This window comes from Molothrus ater, chromosome 1 (genome assembly GCF_012460135.2).
Source record: "Molothrus ater isolate BHLD 08-10-18 breed brown headed cowbird chromosome 1, BPBGC_Mater_1.1, whole genome shotgun sequence".
In the NCBI taxonomy this organism is placed as follows: Eukaryota; Metazoa; Chordata; class Aves; order Passeriformes; family Icteridae; genus Molothrus; species Molothrus ater.
Genome location: NC_050478.2, coordinates 60,564,524 through 60,585,173, shown reverse-complemented (window position 1 = coordinate 60,585,173; position 20,650 = coordinate 60,564,524). Strand labels below are relative to the sequence as shown.

Below are 20,650 nucleotides of genomic sequence, written 5' to 3'. Positions count from 1 at the left end.
GCAGAAAAGCTGCTTTCCCATCATCTCCCCTCTCATATTTCATGCTTGCGTTTCTATTCTGATCAGGGTGAGACTTGGTAGCTTTTTAAGTCTTTTAATAACATGGAAAAGAAAAAAGCTGCCCTGTACATAATGCAGGTTCTTGTAAGTCCACTTATGCTTCTTTAATGAGAAATTGCATCTTCCCAGTGTCAGTGGTCTTACCAGATCTCCCCTAATGCTAACATAGTTTCAGTAAACCCCAGCAAGTAATGTGTAACTTACTAGAGAACTATGATCACTTTACTAATGGATTTAATATGTATTTCTAATATTTTAAAGAAAAGAAAATGAAAACTGAGTTAATAGAAAACCAGCAAGAGGAAAAAATTAAATAATTTAAAATGTCATGTACATTATCTTATTTTTGAAGGATTAAAGATGAGCACTGAAGGGAACGTCTCAAAAGGAATCTTAGTTATATATTGAATGCTTTCATGTACAACATTTAGTTTCACCAGAATGACACCAAGTAATGAGACTAAAATGTGAAAGATTTTTAAATGGCTAAACAGCCTGAGAGCAGAAAGAATTTGTATGTTGTAAATGTCTTTTCTCGCTTTGTTCACTTCTCAATTACATTAGAGGAGACCCAGAAAGCTTCAACACATGCAGGTTTACTTTACAGCAAGTGAAAATCCTAAGCAGCCAGCTAATAGGAGCAAAGAAGTTCAGGGCTGAGAGAAAAAACTTGATGAGAGCTAATATTCAATAGCATTACCTTAATCTTCTCTCACCCTTATCAAACGGGAAAGCAAGCAGAACTAAAAGACTACCTCACCTGCACTGTTTTGAGAAAGATTTTGCAAGCTTAGCATCAGACATTGCATAGGCTGTGAAGAATGATTTTCTACAAAAGGTCCTTTCCCACCTGATGAAGAGATTTCTGTAATGTGCTCTGCATGGGGCCACACTGGAATGTCCGTAATTTGCTTGCACACCTTGAGAGCCCACTTAAACTGCAATGTTTCTCACGGACATCACATCTATCATTTTGTTCTAAAACTTATAAAAACTATCAAATGCCATTTTAGGTAACTTATTTTACATTGTAAAAGCCTTAAGGGACTGAAACCTACCTATCCAAGAAGTGACCTCCTATTCCTCGGATACCTCAACAACTCAGACCAGCTGAGATATTGGAACTGGCAAACCCCAACAACAACTTTGGCCGTGGCTTTTATTAAGAGGCTGAGGGCTGCATATGAAGCACATCCTAGTCTTGCCCCAGGTATGCAAACCCCGGAGAATCTATAATATTCTCCTTGAAATTGTCTGCCCCAATGAATTTAAAGAACTATCAAAATTAAAAAGTAACACACATCATGTACCTCACATTCCAAACATCTTCACCAACTTTACCATGCTCATTTATTTCGTTATTACACATAACTTATTTATTAGTCCTAAACGTATTGCATTATTATTGTATTATTACAGGCCTGCTAATTAAATAAATTAATAAATATTAATTTTAAAATAACAGTTCAAGCACATTGCGGTTATTCTTTTTTTAAATAGCAGTAGAAATGAAATGTGAAGGTTTCTTAGAGTCAACGTATTTCCACCTTGTGGCCTTCTGATGTATTTTAATTTTCTTACAGTGAAACTTCCCATAAAATAGGAATGACCCATTATATCTACCTATGGAGTTTTAGAAACATATCTAGGCATATAAAATGTATCTTGCAAATATTTGGCTTCCTTATACCTGTGAACAGCTCCACTTCTGAGGGTAACCTTTCCTGTCACCATTTCAAGAATATGGTCCCAGTGATTCAGTGTTTTCCTGGGAATGAGGAGGCGCACTGCAGGGCTAATAAGGTCTCCATTAGCAATCAGGCTGAAACAAAGCAAAGTAAAATAACTTGGAGGAGCATTTTAAACAAAGCTCACCTGAAGTGAACATAGTACCACCACCACCCCTGAAATGGCAACCCACTAAGTGAAAATTCTACTTACAAAATAGTGTAGGGCTCCTGGAGAGGCTTTCGAAACCGTGCTGACACAGTGATCCTACTGTGAGTAACTGGCTTGACCTGCAGGAATAAAAGAAGAATTAGAAGTTACACAGTCTTTATAGTCAGAAAAAGTTTACCCTGACCACCATCAGCAAGTGGGACAGCATGTCTTTAAAGAATGCATTTTATTCCATTCCAGCTTCACCTTGTACATAGCACACATAATTACTGTTGCAGGTTTATGTGTGTGTGAGTAACAGCCACAGCACACCACAGTGCACCATGGCATAACACATGGTTTGCACTGAGGAGACAGAATTGTATGGACATCTCTGGTTTTCTACAGATCCAAAGAAATACTCCCAAATGCTATTCTTGCTGTCTTAGTCTTTATTGCTCATAACCATGGTGCAGGCAATTTAACTATCTCCTCTTTTTAACATTAAATGACATTGCTAGGTCCCTCTGCTATTATAACAACTACTTTTGGTCTTGTACAGGCCTTTAATACAAATCCATCAGTAATTTATAAAGATTCCTGAATACTTTGCTCATTTTAGAGCAATGACTCAAAAGTGAGGTGAACTGCAGGTTTTAGCCTTCAGAATAATACATAGGCTACTTAATTCCCAGAATTATGCCTTATACTCTTTTGAAGGGACACTGCATTGAGATCAACATTAATGTTGTTATTCTGAACAGAAAGTTAAAAAAAGGAAAAGGATAAAGCCAAACTCCAAAATCATTAGGAAGATTTCTTTTTAATTCTTCATCATCAGCAAATCAAAATAAGGTGTTAAATCCAAACAAACATTCAAAAGTTATAGTACATGCATTTACAAGTTCACTACATTTCTAAAAAAAAATACCATAGAAGCTTAAAGGATAAAATAGATGGTGTGCAGAGAGACATGCTTTCAAATAGATGTAAAAAGTTTATTTAAAGTGGCAATTTTCCAGTCACCATGTAAAGCAGTCTAATGACACAGTATGTTGCAGTTTTATCACACTCTGTGCTAACTTAACTAGTGTTTCTCATTTAATTTGTGGGAAATGGTCTGAACTCCAGGGCTTTTAGTGTTTGCTTGGATTTTCACACAAACTCATTTAGTAATGACTAGAATGCTTTCCAGTTCTTTCTTGGGCATACACTGAAAAGAAAGGTGCTCAACCTAGTAGATATTCCCAATGGGCTAAAAATTATTATTAAAATAATGAAATCTGATTTCCCACAAAGAAAGTCACACAGCAAATACTGCACCAAGCACAATAAATTCTGGAGGTGAGACAGCAAACTTAGGAGAAAGAGAACCAACAAAACAAAAGCAATAATGGCACTCCTTAGTGTACAATCATTTCAAGTAAAATACAGCAACAGGTAAATCTGTTGAAGAAAATCTGTCTTCAATGTCAGCTGAAAAAGAAGCATATTTATTCTGAATTCAACTGACTTCAACTTGTTGTGTTTTTCAAAGGCCCTTGTGAGCTGTGTAGCACTGTCAAACATTTGTGTTTTGAGAGACTCAGAGGACATAAAAAAGCCCATAGTGGTTATGGATGGAGAAAGGCCGAATCAACCTTTGCACAGCTCCATAGACTAAAAAGACTAAACAGGAGCAATCAGCCCCAGAAGGGCATGGTGATTTGAAGGTCAGTGCAAAGAGATATTTTGGCCAGAAACATCTACAAGAGAAGACACAGCAAGGAAGATAAGCAGACTTCTGGCATGGCTGGGGACCTTCCCTTTAAGCAAGCAATTCACAAGCCATTTACATTTACTCAGATCTGTTTTGTAGATGCATGTTTGTTTTGGCCTCATACAAAGAGAAATTTTGTACTAGACGGTACATACACTAATGCCTAAGGTAATTGCAGTTCACAGTCTTGCTGTCAATTCCAGTATGATCTGAATCAGGTGAAAGATTCACACCTACTACTACAGGCCTGGAAAGAGAGTAAGAGGTTGCTATCATATACCTCATTAGGGGAGGCAAAGACATTTCTTGAGAACTGCAAAGTAACTTAGGAGCTCAGCCATTCTTGCAGAAACATTAGAAGCATATTCTTCAGAGCATAACTGGTCATTTATGTCACCAAAATTTGAAATGAATATTTATTGGAAAAAAACGAAAATAAACTGCAACATCTGAAAACATTTCTGTTGTTGCTGTCAGCCATTAAAGGGTTATTTTCTCAGTGTAAGCAATCTAATAAAGAGCTTCAGAATACACAGGGAAAAAAGTAACTTTCTAAAGGTTATGCTACTGGAGGCTAAGACAATACTGATTTACTTCCATATTGTCAGGTCCTAATGTTTAGACTCCAAACACAAAATGGGAGTTACTGAACCTTGGATGCCCTTACACCTTTCTTTGTAGCTGGTAGGTTGCCAGGATAATCCCCTATAAAATATCCAATACATAAATAGTAAAATTATAATCACTTTTTCTAAAAGTTGATTCCACATCCATTCCTGATGCTCACTTATGCTGCTCAAGCTCTCCCGCAATCTCTCCAAACAGCCCATCAAATTAAGTTCTCTGATGCAGTCTGCAACACTCAGGTTCCAATGCTCCACACTTCACTGGAATAGTTAGAAAGCATTCACTAAGCATAAAGAAGCTCTTTAGGATAGCCCTAGGTGTGTCCTATCACTTGGTTGCTCCTGCAGGCTGATGAAACCATTAATTTTGGTGTAGGCTCCTCAGAAGGCCATCATGTGATTGCACAGAGCCCACTCACCAGACCCTGGAGAAAACAATAATCTGACAGATGTTTCGAGCCCATTTATTGTTTGAAGGATTGTATTTTTGCCCCTAGTAGATACTGAAGCATCAACTTGGAAGTTTGTCTTTTATGTTGCTCTCTGAAGATCATTAGTATTTCTGGCAGCCTTCTGCCCCTTACAAGTTTAGGCTTGTTATTAAACAAACAAACTGCAGGGGATTATAACATGGGACCAGCTTGGGCCAAGACTGCTCTACCTAAGCATGGCCTAAACTGGAACAAAATATAAACTTGCATTGTTTACCTAAGCCTGTTTAAATCAGGCTGGTCTTGCCTCTCACATTTTTTCTGTACTAAAAAAAAATGAAGATAATATTTAAGTGCAATAATACATGTGATAAAGTGAAACTACAAAAATCAGTGCAAGGAAGTATGCTCTGAAGTCATATTTTATAAAGATCACACTGCACTGTGATTAAGAAAGGAAAAAAAAGGTAAGAAAAAACCCACCTAGTTCCTATACTATACACGTTTCTTTTCATTAATCTTACTGTTCTGTTTGTAGAGTTTAGGATAACTTCTGTCTGATCAATGTTAAACTATTTATGGTCATGAAAAGCACAGCACCCAACTTCAAAACACAGAAGTATACATTAATAAAAGACCAAGTGCTCAGCCACAGTAAATCAATTTATTTCCTTTGAGGTATATGGAGTTCCACGAAACCATGCCAGTGGAAGACCTGGGTCCAGGGGTTAATTAAAGAATACATAGTTCTGCTCCTATTATGTTTGTAGGAGGCACCACATTGTTGCAGTGTCTGGAATATCCTGACCCCTCTGGCACTGCAGTGTTACATATTAACAACAAAGTGGTCCTGGGTGAAAGTTTGTGCTTACATTAAGAGACCAGCATCACTAGCCCCCTAACCCCTTTATTTTCTTTTCATTTCAACAGCCACATTCTCTGATTATGTACATCAGCATTTTCCTATTTACGTCAGCAACTGCAAGCAGATTTGCATTAATCAGTGGTCTGACCCCATTATGATTTTATCTTTAAATTTTGTACATTTTCAGTTTGTTTGAAAAGACTCATTTAAGGGCAGCTTCCATTTCCTACTGACAAACATTGCCAACAACTCATAATTTGTGATGAGATACTTATCTGAGGTATTACATGACAACACACAGCAGCACAAAGTGTCCAGGGGAGGAAGGAGGAACTCAGAGAAACTCTATGTAAGCTGGAAGCAATCAATCCAATGACAATTTGCAAGGCAACAAGAGTTACACAGTTGGAAATACACCATAGGATCACAGACACTGAAAACCACTATAATTTTTATTTTTCTCTTCTTTAAACAGAAGGTATTTCACACAGAGCCTCTTACAGCAGAATGGATTTTCTTACTTAAGAGAGGAGTTACCATCTGTAAAATGACTTTGCAAAGCACCTTGCAAAGTCTGGGAAAAACAAAACAGCTAAACTCAGCACAGGTTAGGCTCTGGTAATGGGAATCACTGTGCAGTGTTTGAGAACTCTGTAAACACTTGAATCTCAGAACACTTTTTACAAAGTCTCTTGGGAGTTCAGCTTTCCTCTTTGGTCATAACACCCTGGGGTTGAATTTGTGATTAGCTCTGAGTGTCTCCTAACAGCCTTTTGTAAATGCAAACACACAGCACATCAGCATCCAACTGAAGCAAGATAATAAAATCCATGCCCTCACAGCTGTTTGTTTTAAACAACATCCTATATATTTTTCACTTATATGCTAAACATAGCTATTTTCTAAATATTTACAAAATTTAACAAATACAAACACAACACTTAGAAACACATACAACACATTGCTCAATCTACTTTTGGTACTTACATCTTCCAGTGCTGACTGTTGGAACAAAAACCAAAAACAAAGCTAAATGATCAGCAGCCAAACCATTACCTCAGGCATACTGTCATATTTTTATAGGAAAATCATTTTGAATTAGCCTGTGCATATCCACAAGTACATTTGAATATAATATGTGTGTATGCATAAATATATACACACTTTAATACAATTTTCATTTTAAAAATTCTTTTATGTTTATGTTCAGCTCACTACATGAAAACAAATTACAACAGTAAGTTTTCTAAAGCCATTACAGCACAGGAAAGATCTGTTTCATAGATACATTACTTTTTTTTTACAGGCATTTTTATTCACAATGACAAAAGATGCAGAGTCAAACTCATTAAATAACTAAAACTATGTCACTCCTTTTTAGAACACTATGAATAGGTTTGCTTATGCTATCTTTCTAACTCCAAGAAGTGTGACATTGGGAAAGAATGTCACACATATGGCATTAAATGGAAATCATCATTGAGAATGGCTATTCATGTAAGGACTCTGAGCATATTGGCACATATATTTTGAAGTATATAGATAAAAATTAATGGTTTTCACTTCTTTCTTCAGACACATGCTAACCAGTAAAAGATAATAAACAATAATCTCTAACATGAAGATGTATCAAAATTAAGTTTATTTGTTTTGGTTGGTGTGAACCTATTTGCTGATCCCCATGCGTAGAGTTTTTGCTTCTATGAATGCTGCACTATACCTCTCAACACTTTACTATAAAAATGTAGACTGGAAAGTGGGACAGACTCTGAAAACTCTGAAAACTACCCAATCTCCTCTTGGCTACTTGGGACTTGCAAGAGGCACATGACACTTCACAGAGTCAACCCTTGTATATAAGAAAAGCATGCAGTTAATGAATTAGTATTTTAACTGGCCTCTGAACACACCAGTCTACATACTCAGTTTCTAAAAAGGTGATTTTTATGCACTTGAGGATAGGTTCATAGAATAGAAATAGAAATGTGCTGTTCTTATTTTTACTTTTCCTTTCAGTGGTAATTAATTAGATATATGCTAAATACAGGCATCTGGCAGCACTTTCACAGTGCTGCCATGAATACATACACCAGTTACTCACAGCTAAGAAATGGTATCACTAACTGATTTATTTCCTTTCCTTACCAGAAATGTCCCCCCAGCAAAGGGGGCAATTAAACAGCTGCATGATTTGCAGGATAACATGTATTTACAAAGCCACACTGGACAGTAACAAAGCAAGAGTCAAAAAATGTAATGTGTCTAAACCAGATGCTCTGTGCTCCTTTGATTTGTGCAGGCTTAAGAGCTGGCCTTTCTTATTGCTACCAATGTAGTCCTGGGTGCTATGAACATCTCAGTCATTACTCACGTCACTTTATAACTAACCTTTCAAAGCTTTAAGTATTTCAACACAGTGTCACATTCCAAATTTATCAGCTCATGCAATGAGCCATGGCCCTGCCAGTTTGTTACAATGGCCTGTTTGTTAATCAATGTGCCCAGGAAAATGGAGAACAAAAATTTACATCTCCCTGAGGTAGAACTGGGGTCAAAAGAAACAAAACCCCACTGATACACACCATCACCACCCTGTGATGTAAAAGAAAGGAATGTTCAAGGTTCAGTGATCAAAACCAAGCTAGAACAATAAGTTTTCTAAAGCTATTACAACACAGGAAACATGTTATCTTTTCATAGAAACATGACTTTTTTTTAATGGACATTTTTTACACATTGACTCAAGTTTCAGAGTCAAACTCCCTGAGGAGTTTGGCTAGTACAAAACCATTTCAGTCATCCTATGCAGTAGCTAACCTGGATAATCCACACTTCCCTGGCTGCTTTGCACTGCTAGATGGTGCTCTGGATAGCACAAACCAGCCTTGAGCCAGAAACTACAAACCTTTCTACTGGTGTGGATATAAAGCAACGCTCAAACTGCTATTAATTGAGCAATAGGCCACAAGACCACAGCTGCACACAAACTTCTCAGCAAGCACACATAAAACATGGATGAGCTGGAAATGAACTATTCCACAGCAGACAGTTGTGTAGTGACTAAGGGAGCCTTCTAGACTGCAAAGCTCCTACAAAATTCCCAGAGTGTTTAAAGCCAACCCATTCACCTCCGAGGAAAATTGCCCTCCTTTTCAAGCACAGTAAATGAAATGGAGTTTATATTCTCTGTACATATCACCTCAGCTATTTAAGCCCTGGGGAAAAAAAAAAAATCAGTCTGGATCTGCCACCACTTTGGGACATTGGACCAGCAGCCAAATATTCAGCGGGGATAAGTCAAACAATGGCATGGCCTTATCTGCCCAGAACACAGCCTGTGCAATGCTCCAAAACAGATCACATCTGTGGTCCCTCTGAATCCCAAGAATAGCTCCCATTTCTTCTCTAAGTTGCATGATGCTGTACTCACACTGCTTACAACACACACACAATGATGGCATCAATAACAGAGTTTATTCCAGCAAAATAGATCCTGATATTAATTTGTGACACTGACATGATAGTGATGATTCTGGCTAGTCTGGCCTCTCACATTTTGTGTCTTTTCCCCAAATTCCTTACACTAATTAAATCAAAAGGAAGTCTCTGGCCTTTATGGCTCATCAGAAGGACCTGAAGCTAGGAACAGTCAAACAGCTGAAGAACAGAACAAAACCTCCCCGAGAAATCTTTGTTTTTTCTTCACCATTTTTAATCAAAGGTGAAAGCTGTTAATGTTTCAAGTAAGTCAATTTAATATACAGCAACAAATTATTAATGAGACTAACACATGCCTCATTAAAAGCTTCAGTATTGCCACCTCTTCACTTGCTCCTGGCCTCCTTACAGGCCAGGAAGACTGGCTACTCTACTGAACAAGGCAGGTCTTAATCAAGGAAGAGAATAACTTTCAAGTTTCAGATCAAACTTGATACAGACCATGGAATTCTCCAGTAGCATGAACCAAAGTCTTTCTGCTACTCAAAAATTCAATAAATCCATTTGTAACCAAGCTGATAGTCAAAATACTTGAAACTGCACAGTTCAGGTAATACAGAAGTACATAAAGAGAAGTTTTATACATCCATAGTTCAAATAAGGAAAAAAAAAGGCACATCTTCTAACTGGATGTCTTCTTCTAATAATTCCTCCTGGTATTAGGCTGTGAACACTCAGGAAGGGTATTTGTTTTGTATGTCTTGTTGTGCTAATTATGTTACCAGGATACTAAATACCAAACAATGGCATATCATATTTAACTATTAAAGATGTTGCCCAGGAAATTAAAGATATATATCACATTTTTTTAAAGTTCACATTTTAATAGTCTTATTCTTTAAAATATGCTTACAGCAGAATTACTAATTAATTTAGCATGAGAAAATAAAAAAATTCTTGCCCAGTCTGTGATACCAGCAGTAGAAGAAATCAAATGGGTCAAATATGGAGTAGCAAGAGGGTTTACAGAATTCACAGAATCACTAGGTTGGAAGAGACCTTCAAGATCATCAAGTCCAACCCATGCCCCAACACCTCAACTAATCCATGGCACCAAATGCCACATGCAGTCTTTTTATAAACACATCCAGGGATGGTGACTCCACCATTTGCCTGGGCAGACCATTGCAGAACTTAATCACTCTTTCCATAAAAATCTTTTGCCTAATATCCAACCCATAACCTATAGTTTTGCATTCGGGCAAAGGAATATGAAGTGGACCTTTATACACGACTTGTTACCAGCCAAACAGTATTTTGTGTTTAGCAATTTTGGGTAGCACAAATAATGTTTGAGCTTTCTTAATCCTTAGGAAAGAATATCTTATGTAGTTACATTGTTTTGACATCAAAAAGCTGTAATTTGCACAGCCTGGGATAATTTCTAGTATCGATTTAGTCCCTTTTACAAAACTATCTTTTGTACAGAGAAAATATCCATGAGCCATTTCTAGCTGACAGTTAGATGTTAAAGATGTTAGAATCAAATGAAAAATGACAAGATTTTCCTTACGATTAAACATGTATGTTGTCAAACATGATAAAGAGTAGTTTTGGAATAAACAATAATTATAACTACTGTGATTTTTCATGAGAAGGTACTTGAAAATTAATGACTCACATCAAGTTAGATACAAGATATATCCATCATGAATATACCAAAATAATTTGTGAAACCGAGACAACATAGACTTCCAAAATGTAATTTTTACAGATAAGTGCAATCATACTACTGCTGAAAGACGAGTGGTGACTTTGTCAAGCGAAAAAGGATGAGGAAAAATGATTGCCATAAATGATACTAGAATAATTTAATTTTGAAATATGGAGGAACAGAGAGAAACACAGGATTTGCAAGTCTTCAAAATTATTTTATAGCATCATCTTAAATGCTTTTGGGTAAAATTTTAGTGCTAAGTTCATACCTACCAAGTCTCAACCATTGTATTTTCTACCTCACACTCCCCTGTCATGGTGCTTGCCTCTTCTGTCAGCACTGGACAACAGGGACCAGGACCTGTCCCAGGACCTCACCAAGAACACAGTGGCCAACTGGCCTACACTGAGATTTGCCAATCAGCTATGCCTGGTCCACAAGACCCCCCAGCAGCTGCTGAGTGATGGGCTGTACCTGGAGACCACTGGTAGAAGACATTCTGCCAGTCACATTTTCACTCTGCAGTCACACTTCATTACAGGCACAAACCTGTTCTGTGAAGCTCCCTAGAAAGCAAAAGAACTCTACTCCATGTCCTAGCCCATGTCTGTGTCTTCCAGAATGTTACCAATGTGAGAACTGGTAGGCACTAGATCAGAAGAAGAAATTTAAAATTATAAAAATGTTTAGACATTCACTCAAATCCTTGTGATTAATAAGTGTTTTCACTGGGAGAGATGTTCTGGAGGTGTATACAGATACAAATATGCAGGTCATACATGTAGGATAGCTTTGAGGAATCTTTACTAATCCTCTGAAGAATCGTTCGTAAAAACATTGATTATTCCATTCAACAAGTACTCCTATAAATGTGACCACACCTAAACCAAATTATAAAACAAGAAGTGCAATCAAAAAGGAGTTACAAAACAATAAAATAAGGTAAAACAGTGAAAAAGTAATTTGGAAAACTGGGAAAATGTGACATAGTTGTGTCAGTTGAAAATGTGACAAGTTGTGACCTCGTCCTAGCAGTCCAGGAGAAAAAGTGAAGTGCAGACAAAAAAATGCAATGTTCTTACTACCTAAGATCAATGAAGGCCGAGTGTATCAACAGTAGAGTAGCTTACTGCAGGCCTTCTATGGCCTTCTGATAACAGATACTGCTTCATGCAGACAGTATAACCTTCCTTTTTTCTCTCAGCTGCGAGAGACTGGTTCTTCAATATCAAAATACTTCTGCTTTTCTTGGGTACCTGTAATTCTTTGCTGTTACAGTACTACAGGGCAAAGTTCATCTACTGCAGTGTGTTCAAAGAGTAGTTGATCATAGGAAGTCAAAGAAGAAAGGAGGCTCCAGCTGAACATATTTTTATGAAGCAAAGAGATAAATAGTTGCCTACAGTATTTGCAAATATGAAAGCTCAGTTGATTCTTCTTCAGCTTGCCCAGCACCAATGGCAAGTAAAATTCATCTTTTTGAGTGCAGAGGGAGAGACCATTTAGAAGAAACAGTGCCTAGAGAATTAGAAATGTTCAGACTTTCCCCATATATTTGGAAAATAACATTCGGTACCTTTTAAAAACAATTAAGCTTATAATAAACAACTGGTAACTCTGTTGGTCTGTATTTTCTCAAGAGATCAATTGTTAGATTCCTCAAGCACATCATTAACGTGCATTTGGACTTGCACATCAGCTTTGGTACAAAAGGGATCTCTCTTGAAAAACAAGAAGCTCAGCTGCCCAAAGAAGTGATGGATGGAAACACACCTGAGAAAGAGTTTACAACAAAGCTTTAGCTTGGGTCAGGATGAAATATTTTTACTATTTTGCCTACCAGTAACACAATCATTAAAATTTTGAGATGTTGTATTACAGCATGATGGCTCTGCCAGAGGATTTACACCATATCTTGAACATAAATTTTTTCTTGCTTAATTCTAGTTTGACACACATTTTCTAGTTTGCAAATTTAAAGTAATGGAGATGTTGCCTTGCAAGAACAACATTAAAGTGCTCCCAAAAGCAGATGTCAAGAATTTGGCAGTTTAACTAACACAAAAGAAAACACACAGCTGCATACAAATACACAGTGTACAGCTGCTGCATAAAGTTTTCTTCATTTTGACTCCCTGAACACTAACCAGAATCAGATATTTGCAGTTGTTTTAATGGACAAAATGCCAAATTACATGTGCTTGAAGGAATCAGATTTTATACCCTTATACTTAAGCATGATAGGAATAATGCTGCCTCTCTTGGTCCTACAACAAATCTAGGGTTTTGATTTCTAAGTGAACATCTGAAAAAAAAAGTAACTTGGGACTTGCTGCCTCATATCATTTTAAAAACTAATTTAGGCATTTAAACTTCTGTTACTAGCCCCCTGAAAGTTCACTCCCAAGATTAAATCATTAGGACATAAAGACAACTGTGTTATTCATAAGCCCAGATAAAAATCTGTAGACTACCAATATGTTTCATCTCATTTTTATGACTCCTCTCCCCAAATAAATCAATCATGTTTAAGTTAAGTTCAGCACAGGGATTTAAGCTCTCCACAGGGAGACAGTGGAGATTGCAAACATAAGTCAAATATGAAGAAGAAAGCTGAGATAATGGAGGGTTTTATACTGAATTACTTCAAAGCCCCAAGACATGGCTGAAAGTGTTGAGATAATATACAATGAGCACCGATTCCAGACAAAATAATAAAAGCCTCTTTTATCAAACATGCAACTGTAAGTAAAAAAACTCACAAATTCTACAACTACTTCTACAACTGCACGGACTTTCTGTTATATCAAAAATCTTCTAAGGATTTGCAGCAAAATAATCAGCCTTAAAACAGCCTTTAAAAAGCTAGGCTGTAGTTGTACTGATAAGTATCCAACTAAGAATAAATTTACAGGGTAGCTGTAGTAGCAGCATATCAAATCTTCAACTTGAATTTGATCTTCCTGTTCAGTGAGCCCATTCAAAAAAAATACAGGTGACAAGTTATGTTAAATTAAAAAATTGTTGTATTACATAGCTTCTGAATAAGAAGTATCTGAGCATCACACTAAAGGTCATTAGGGCAATTTTGAGGATCTTCTAGTGTCCTATTGTCTGAAGATACCTGCTATACAAACCACTGAATTGTTGAAAATGTGGCCCAAGAACACAAGGCAAAAAAAATTGACAAACAAGTGAGCCGATGCTTCTTGTGAGGCAAATATTTGTTGGGAGTCACTGCTACCTCCTATACATGATAAAACAGTAAAAATAATGCAGAGCCACACATCTCACACAAATCCTCATGATGCTTTTTGAAGCTTGCAGTTATCTCCTCCAACTACAGCATAAGCACTGATGAAGAGAAACAACCAAGCTTGGCAAATTATGGACTAGAACTAGTTAAAAGTTTACACTGGCATTTTTTAAACAAAAATGTCTCTTCTTCAGAGGAAATACCAAGTTTTGAAGAAAATTTGCTGGTCCAAAACTCCCAAAATTTTCATTCTTACCATTTTTTTCTGCAAGTACAAATCTCCCTTAGGTTTATGACCAGATTCAAGGAAGACAATGGGAGATCTTTTTTCTTACTGACTTTTCAACTGGATGAGGCAATTTAGAAAGCTGAGCAAAAGACAGTCAATATATCATCAAAAATATATCAAAAAACTCACTTCCTTATCTACCTAGGACACTTGATCAGAGTAACCAGAATAATAATTACTGAAGAAATATGTGCAGAATGGTACTACACATATATAATAACATTATTATTAGTAATAACTGTATAATTAATATTAGTAATAATAACCATAACATTAGTATAATAACTGTATTATTATAAAATTAAATAAATAAATGTATATTAAAAAATCAGGCTTAAATTAACATAGGCATGTCATTAACATATACTGCAGGTTTATTTCTTCAATATTTCAGCAATCCTACCTCATTATTGACTTCAGCAGGTTTTTTCTTTGTTTCTCCAATGTCCAAATAGCTGTGGAAAGAAAACGGGTTTGATTACTTACAGGATCATCTAACTTACATAATACCAATATCCCACACTTTTTTTCCACACATGAAGGTTTTAAAACTTGTTATCCTTCAAAATAACAGAAAAAGTAAGTAATTATTAACTAATACTTAATATAAATCTTCAGGCTAGCCCTCTGGGCTAATATAAAAGACAGGGGAGAACCAACCACCTACCTTCAAGTCACTGGTGATTAGAACAGACCATCAATAACACCCTTGTCAGAAAGAAGCTCATATACAGCTGTGAGGTGGATCAATAATTCTCAGCACAGTATCACCTTACCAGAGTTTTCAAAGTCATCATCATGCCTCTTAGTCTCTCACAGTAAGTCTCTGATAGATTGAAGGCTTGCCTGCACACCCAAGTTTAACTCAGGGCATCACCTAAAGTTTATCTATATCATTTGGGTTTCAATAGAATGTGGACACATCTGGACACTCGTTTCTCGTGGCTAGATGAATGAATAATAGCTTCATAATAGTTTTAAGGGTAAAATATATGCCTCAACTGGACAAGCAAAAAAAATACATCTATCTGGACAATATTATGTTCTTCTTGTGATGTTCCTTGATCTCACTTCCAGTGGGAAGGTGCTTTACCAGAAGTTTCAGACTAGAAGACCTTATTTGAGGAGTCAGGTACACCTAAAGCCAAGCACCAGTGCAAGCTCACTATAACGCCTCAGATCTCACAACATCTGCAGCCCTTCAGTAATATCATTCTCTGTAGTTAATGACTGGGGTTAGATTAATTTGCCAGAAGAAACTTTCCTACTTGGCCAAAGTTAAGAATTCATGGGAAGTGAATGAATGTGCAAAAGCAGGAAATAGGAAAAAAAAAGGAAAAAACATCATCCTTTCTTTGAAGGAATAGCAATCATTTATCAGGGTACACAGAATGGTCATAGGGATTTCAAGGCTTCCTTGAGAGGGGACAGTAAGACACAGCAAAGCTGCCAGGCCATGCTTGAAAGTGCATGCCAATGCTTTGAAAAAGGTAAGTGTAGCAACATAGGATAACATTTTTACAAGCCTCATGTTGAGAAACAAATAATAATAACAACTGTTCCCAGCTCTCGGTACAAAAAGGAACGAGTTCTCTTTAGACCAAAACCAAGAAATATTACAGCCTGCAAGGCTGAAAAGAAATAAGTGCCTCAGGCAAAATGGTTCCAATATCTGCTGACTGTGATTCTTGTTTTCAAAGCACCTGTGAATTACTTCACCAAAAACTAAGAAAAGTGACAAAGCAAAGCAAATACATAGTCAAAGGCTTAAATTCACTGTGCAGAAGTCTGGACATTCATTCATCAAATTTCAAGGGCCTGCAAATCTGAAAAGTTCTAAATAAGAACAAAGGCTTTTTCTTTTTTTTTTTTTTTTGGATAATGACACTCAAAAAAAACCCTCAAATCAAACATTTTACAAATTTATTCCCACTTACTAAGAAAGCAGAAATGCTTCCAACCCATGGCTAGCCAAGCCAGCACTGAAACTACAGCATTATTTAGAAAGACACAGCTGGAAAGAGGACAATCTACCATTGATGAATGAGCACAGATACAAGTACATGGGCAAAGGGAGGAGGATGGAGGAGTAGCATGCTGAAAAAAAGCTAAAAATTGAAACCAGCTCTAGCATAGACAGTCTTCTTTCAGAGAGCTGAGAGCTCGGGAAGAACTCCACAGGGGTGCAGCCTATATGTGCATTCTCACTCACCACTGCAACAACTCCAATATACCAACAACACACCTTACCACATATACAACAAAAATGAGTGTGTTAACTTAGGACACCATTAAATGACAAAACAAGCTGGAAAACTTGTTATATGTTACAAAAATTGCCAACATTGACTAAAAATTCCTCCATTGAAGAAAATTCCTACTTTTTTTTTCTAAAATCAGAATTTCTAAATACTGATTTTTTTTTAATTTGAAAAAAATATTCAGCAGTTTATCTAGAATATATGCCCTCAGAACTATCAACCTCAAAATGTTAAGAGTTAGAGTTTTGCTCTTGTGTTAAAGGTGAGCGCAGTTTATTCTTGAATTTACCGTGAAGAGGAAAGAAAGAAATTCACTTCTCAGTGTAAGGCATCTGAGAAGAAACAAATGCACTGCTTGAAGCTGAACAATGATACTTTCAACTTCTGCTACTCCTTGATACTTTCTCCATTACACTACCACAGCTCCTACACATCAGTGCCACAAGCCTCCATTTCAAAGTTCAGCCCTGCATAGTCTGTAATAGCAATTAATACAGCCAATAAGAATCACTGGGGGAAAATAAAAAGAAATAGATTCTTTTTTTTTCTTTAATCAAACTTCTTGCTGCCATCAGATCAGATTCAGATCCCTTAGGCAGATGCTTTGGTCTGTCACACTGTAACTGTTTACCTGTGACACATTACACAAACATACACATTTTTCTTTAATTCTTTCACTTCCTTCCAGAAAACTGTTCCTTCCAATTAACCCTTCCTCTCCTCTGACTTTTCTGTCTAAGATGGCTCCCTAATTACCATTCTGTCTACAACCCAACTTCAACATTAAGCCCTTCAGTTTCTTTTTAATGCTCATAAAAGCACTGCCAACATTTCCAGCACTATGTAAGCAAATACTAATAAGAGAACAACTCCAATTCTGAATACAGAAATGGAAGGGATCTCAAGCCATCCCATTTATCCTCTCTACAGCACAGGACTAGGACATAATATCAAGGGATATATCAAACAGCCTGTTTTTACCCAGTCCCTTAGGTTAGCTTTTCTTTCAGTATTATCTTTATTGGCCTTAAATAACTAGATACCTTGTTGCATGTTGCAACCATAAAAGTCTGAAAAAGTCTCACCATAAAACTCTGACCCATATAGTGTGGCCTGACCAAAAGAAATACTCTTCCCCACACAAATCCAGAGTGCTCAATTCTCGAAACAGTTCATGCTAATGCCAAACACTTACTTATTTGTAGCCTATCAACACAAAACACATTTAGGGAAGTGTAACATGATGTGCTGATAACAATTTTAAGCCATCCACAGAATCACAGGATTTAATATGAAAAAGTAATGGTAGATCTCTCTTAGAGTTGAGCACTGCATTTGACACAGAAAAGAGTAAGTACTATTGGAAAAGGGCTTATATTTAGCCTGTCATACATCTTTCTCTCTGGCTTTCCTACTGAAGTGCAAGAAGCTTCAATAAATCTTTAGAAGCAGCTAGTGACAGAAATGGTAAGGGTGATGATAGAGATCCTGTTCATTTCACAGAGAGTTTTGTCCTGAAACATAATGAGCCACTAATGAGCTCTCCTGAAAAATATAATGTCCTCAACTCTACAGAACCAAGATGAGGAAGACACTGTAAAGGCGGTAGTTGCTGATATGAATTCTCAAACATCTCTGGAAAGGGGATGTTAATTTTGAGATTCATTTCCATAAATTCATCTGTAGGAAAAATGCCCACAAAGACAAAGCAAATGATAGCATGGTCAATTGAGACCATGACATTCACTGACAGAATTAAGAACAGTTACTGATCGCATGCAGAGCCACTCTGGAAACACACCTAAAAGCCCAGACCTCCTTCACATTATTCTCCCAGTGACTCACTAGAAAACAGACAAACTGGCAGCTTAATTCTTGGGGTCCAGACAGGAAAAAGAATGTAAACGGTTGTATTTTAAATAACAGGAGAAGCATTAAAAGGCTATATATGTATCCAAAATGAACAGAAATGATGGAGACACAGATAAGTGGGTAGAATACCTTAGAATTTTAAAAAATAAACAAGAAAGGAAGTATTGGGTATTGAATTCCCAAGCTCATCAACTTCGTGGCAGGAATGTCAACACTCCACTTTTTACTGCTTTCACCACGTTACCCCTGAGCACAAATACTGATACTGGCCCTTCAGCTAAGCACAGACATCACAACAACATGTCATTCCCGCATGTCCTTCGGGTTAAGGAGCTGTTTCTCCTTTTCTACCATCATGTCAAGGAGTTGTCACTGTGTGACTCATGGTACGAATACCCTTTCTGGGGCGCACCTCTAAAGATCTTTTCCTTTTGCCCTGGGTCACAGCTTCTAAGTTCTCTTTCCGCTATGACTAATAAATAAAAGGGACAGGGTGAGGGGTCGTCTGAAGCACTGCCACCGTGCCAAACCCCAAATGCTGATATTCATTTCTCTATAAATCTTACATTCAGCCACTCACTTGAGCTTCTTGAAGGCCTCCCTGCCACCAGCCACGTACTGCTCCCCGCTCTGGAGCTCGTCCAGCTGCCGGACACGATGCCCACCCCGGGGGGTATAGATGTTTCGCACCGCTCCAAAGGGCGCCTGCACCCCGCCCGTCACCTCTTTCAGGAACACATCAAAGTTGGACACTTTCTTCTCGTGGATGACAATGCGGCGCCCCGGGAAGAAAGGGTCCCCGTTGCGATACACCAGCACGCTCTTCACGCTCGGCTGCGAGAGCCACGACGCCTTGGTGCCAGGGCTGGCCATGCTGCTGGCTCCGTGCGCCCTGCGCCGCCCCAGCCGCCCGCACCTGTCTGCTCGGGAGAGCTCCTGCCGGGGAACCCCTCTGGCCCTGACGCCGCCCACGCCGGGCACACGGGCACACCTCCCGGGAGCGATCGCGGCCCGCCGGGGCCTGGCCCGGCTCTGCGCAGCCTGTACACAGCGGCTCCTCCCCGGCAACCAGCGCGGTGCTCCGGGCGCCGCGGGAGCGGGGTGTGGTAAACGCCAACCCAGGCGGAACACTCGGGCCGGCACAGCCGGGACACGGACTGCCGGGGACCGCATCCTCCGGCTCTGCCATGACGGGAAGCCCTGCCGCCCTGCTTTCCTCGGGAAACTTGACCCCGCGTGTGCTCGGCCTCCCCGCCGGGCAGCCTGCCGGGAGCCTGCCCGGCCCGGAGCCACTGCGGGAAGGAGGGAGAGGTGCGGCATGCCTAGAGGAGGGCAGAGGGGGCCGCGGGGGAAGAGGGAACGGGATCCGAACGAGGGAGACAGGGAAATCCCCGCTCTGCCTCCCCCTGCCCGACCGCCGCCCGTTCCCACAAGGGCCGGGCCGGCGGCGGAGCTGCCCTGGCGGCGCAGCGCCCACACCGCGCTCTGGCACACCCTGGGGACACGAAGCCGTAAAACCTGAGAGAAAGTAAAACAGAAGTGCCTTCAATTCAAATGCAATTTCTTTAACAACCTCTTTCCCCCGCCGATAGCCTCAAGTCTAAAAATGCACTAGACCTTCCTACCTGAATTTTTGTAGTGAACAGTAATGATTGTCTTTTCAAATGGGTTTTTAACACTCGGGATGGAAAGAATTTTCTTTCCTTTTATCTTAGCTCCTTTGATGGGAAAATTACCCCCCTGCTGTGAGTTACAAAAGAGCAGTTAACCATTACAAAAAGTGCAATTTCAGGGTGAGGGCAGTCAAACATGCTACTGTTATTGGTTAACAACCAAAGTTCCCCACTCGCTGCTGGTCCCCTTCTGACTAATAACGGGGAGAACCAAGCATTTACCATCCTCAAATTAATACTGTTTAACACTGAACTACTGTAACCTGAAAGGAAATTTTTGTTATTAAAGATATGCTTTTGAGTAAAAACCAAAAATGTTGAGGACCCTCATGCTGTTCTGCATTCAAGTAGTGATATGTCAACTATCTGCTATTTTATACCAGATTCTACCACATTTAGTGATCTTAGGTCTAATTTGTAGTCACACAACATCTTTGACATAGGAGTAAGACACTCAATATTTTATTGGTGCACCCATTTTGACACTTTTGATACTTCAAAATACTGTTGGTCTTTACCTATGGC

The 20,650-nt window shown here is 38.6% G+C and overlaps 1 protein-coding gene across 1 annotated transcript in view; it reads right to left on the bottom strand.

Moving 5' to 3' along the window:
* Positions 1-19,362, bottom strand: part of DCDC2 (doublecortin domain containing 2) — a 56,290-nt gene extending 36,928 nt beyond the window's left edge. The window contains 4 exon segments of the mRNA XM_036395160.2: positions 1,751-1,882; positions 2,002-2,078; positions 14,723-14,774; positions 19,033-19,362. Of these exon segments, the coding sequence (XP_036251053.2) occupies positions 1,751-1,882; positions 2,002-2,078; positions 14,723-14,774; positions 19,033-19,325 (554 nt within the window). The 5' untranslated portion in view covers positions 19,326-19,362.
* Positions 19,363-20,650: the final 1,288 nt, after the last annotated feature.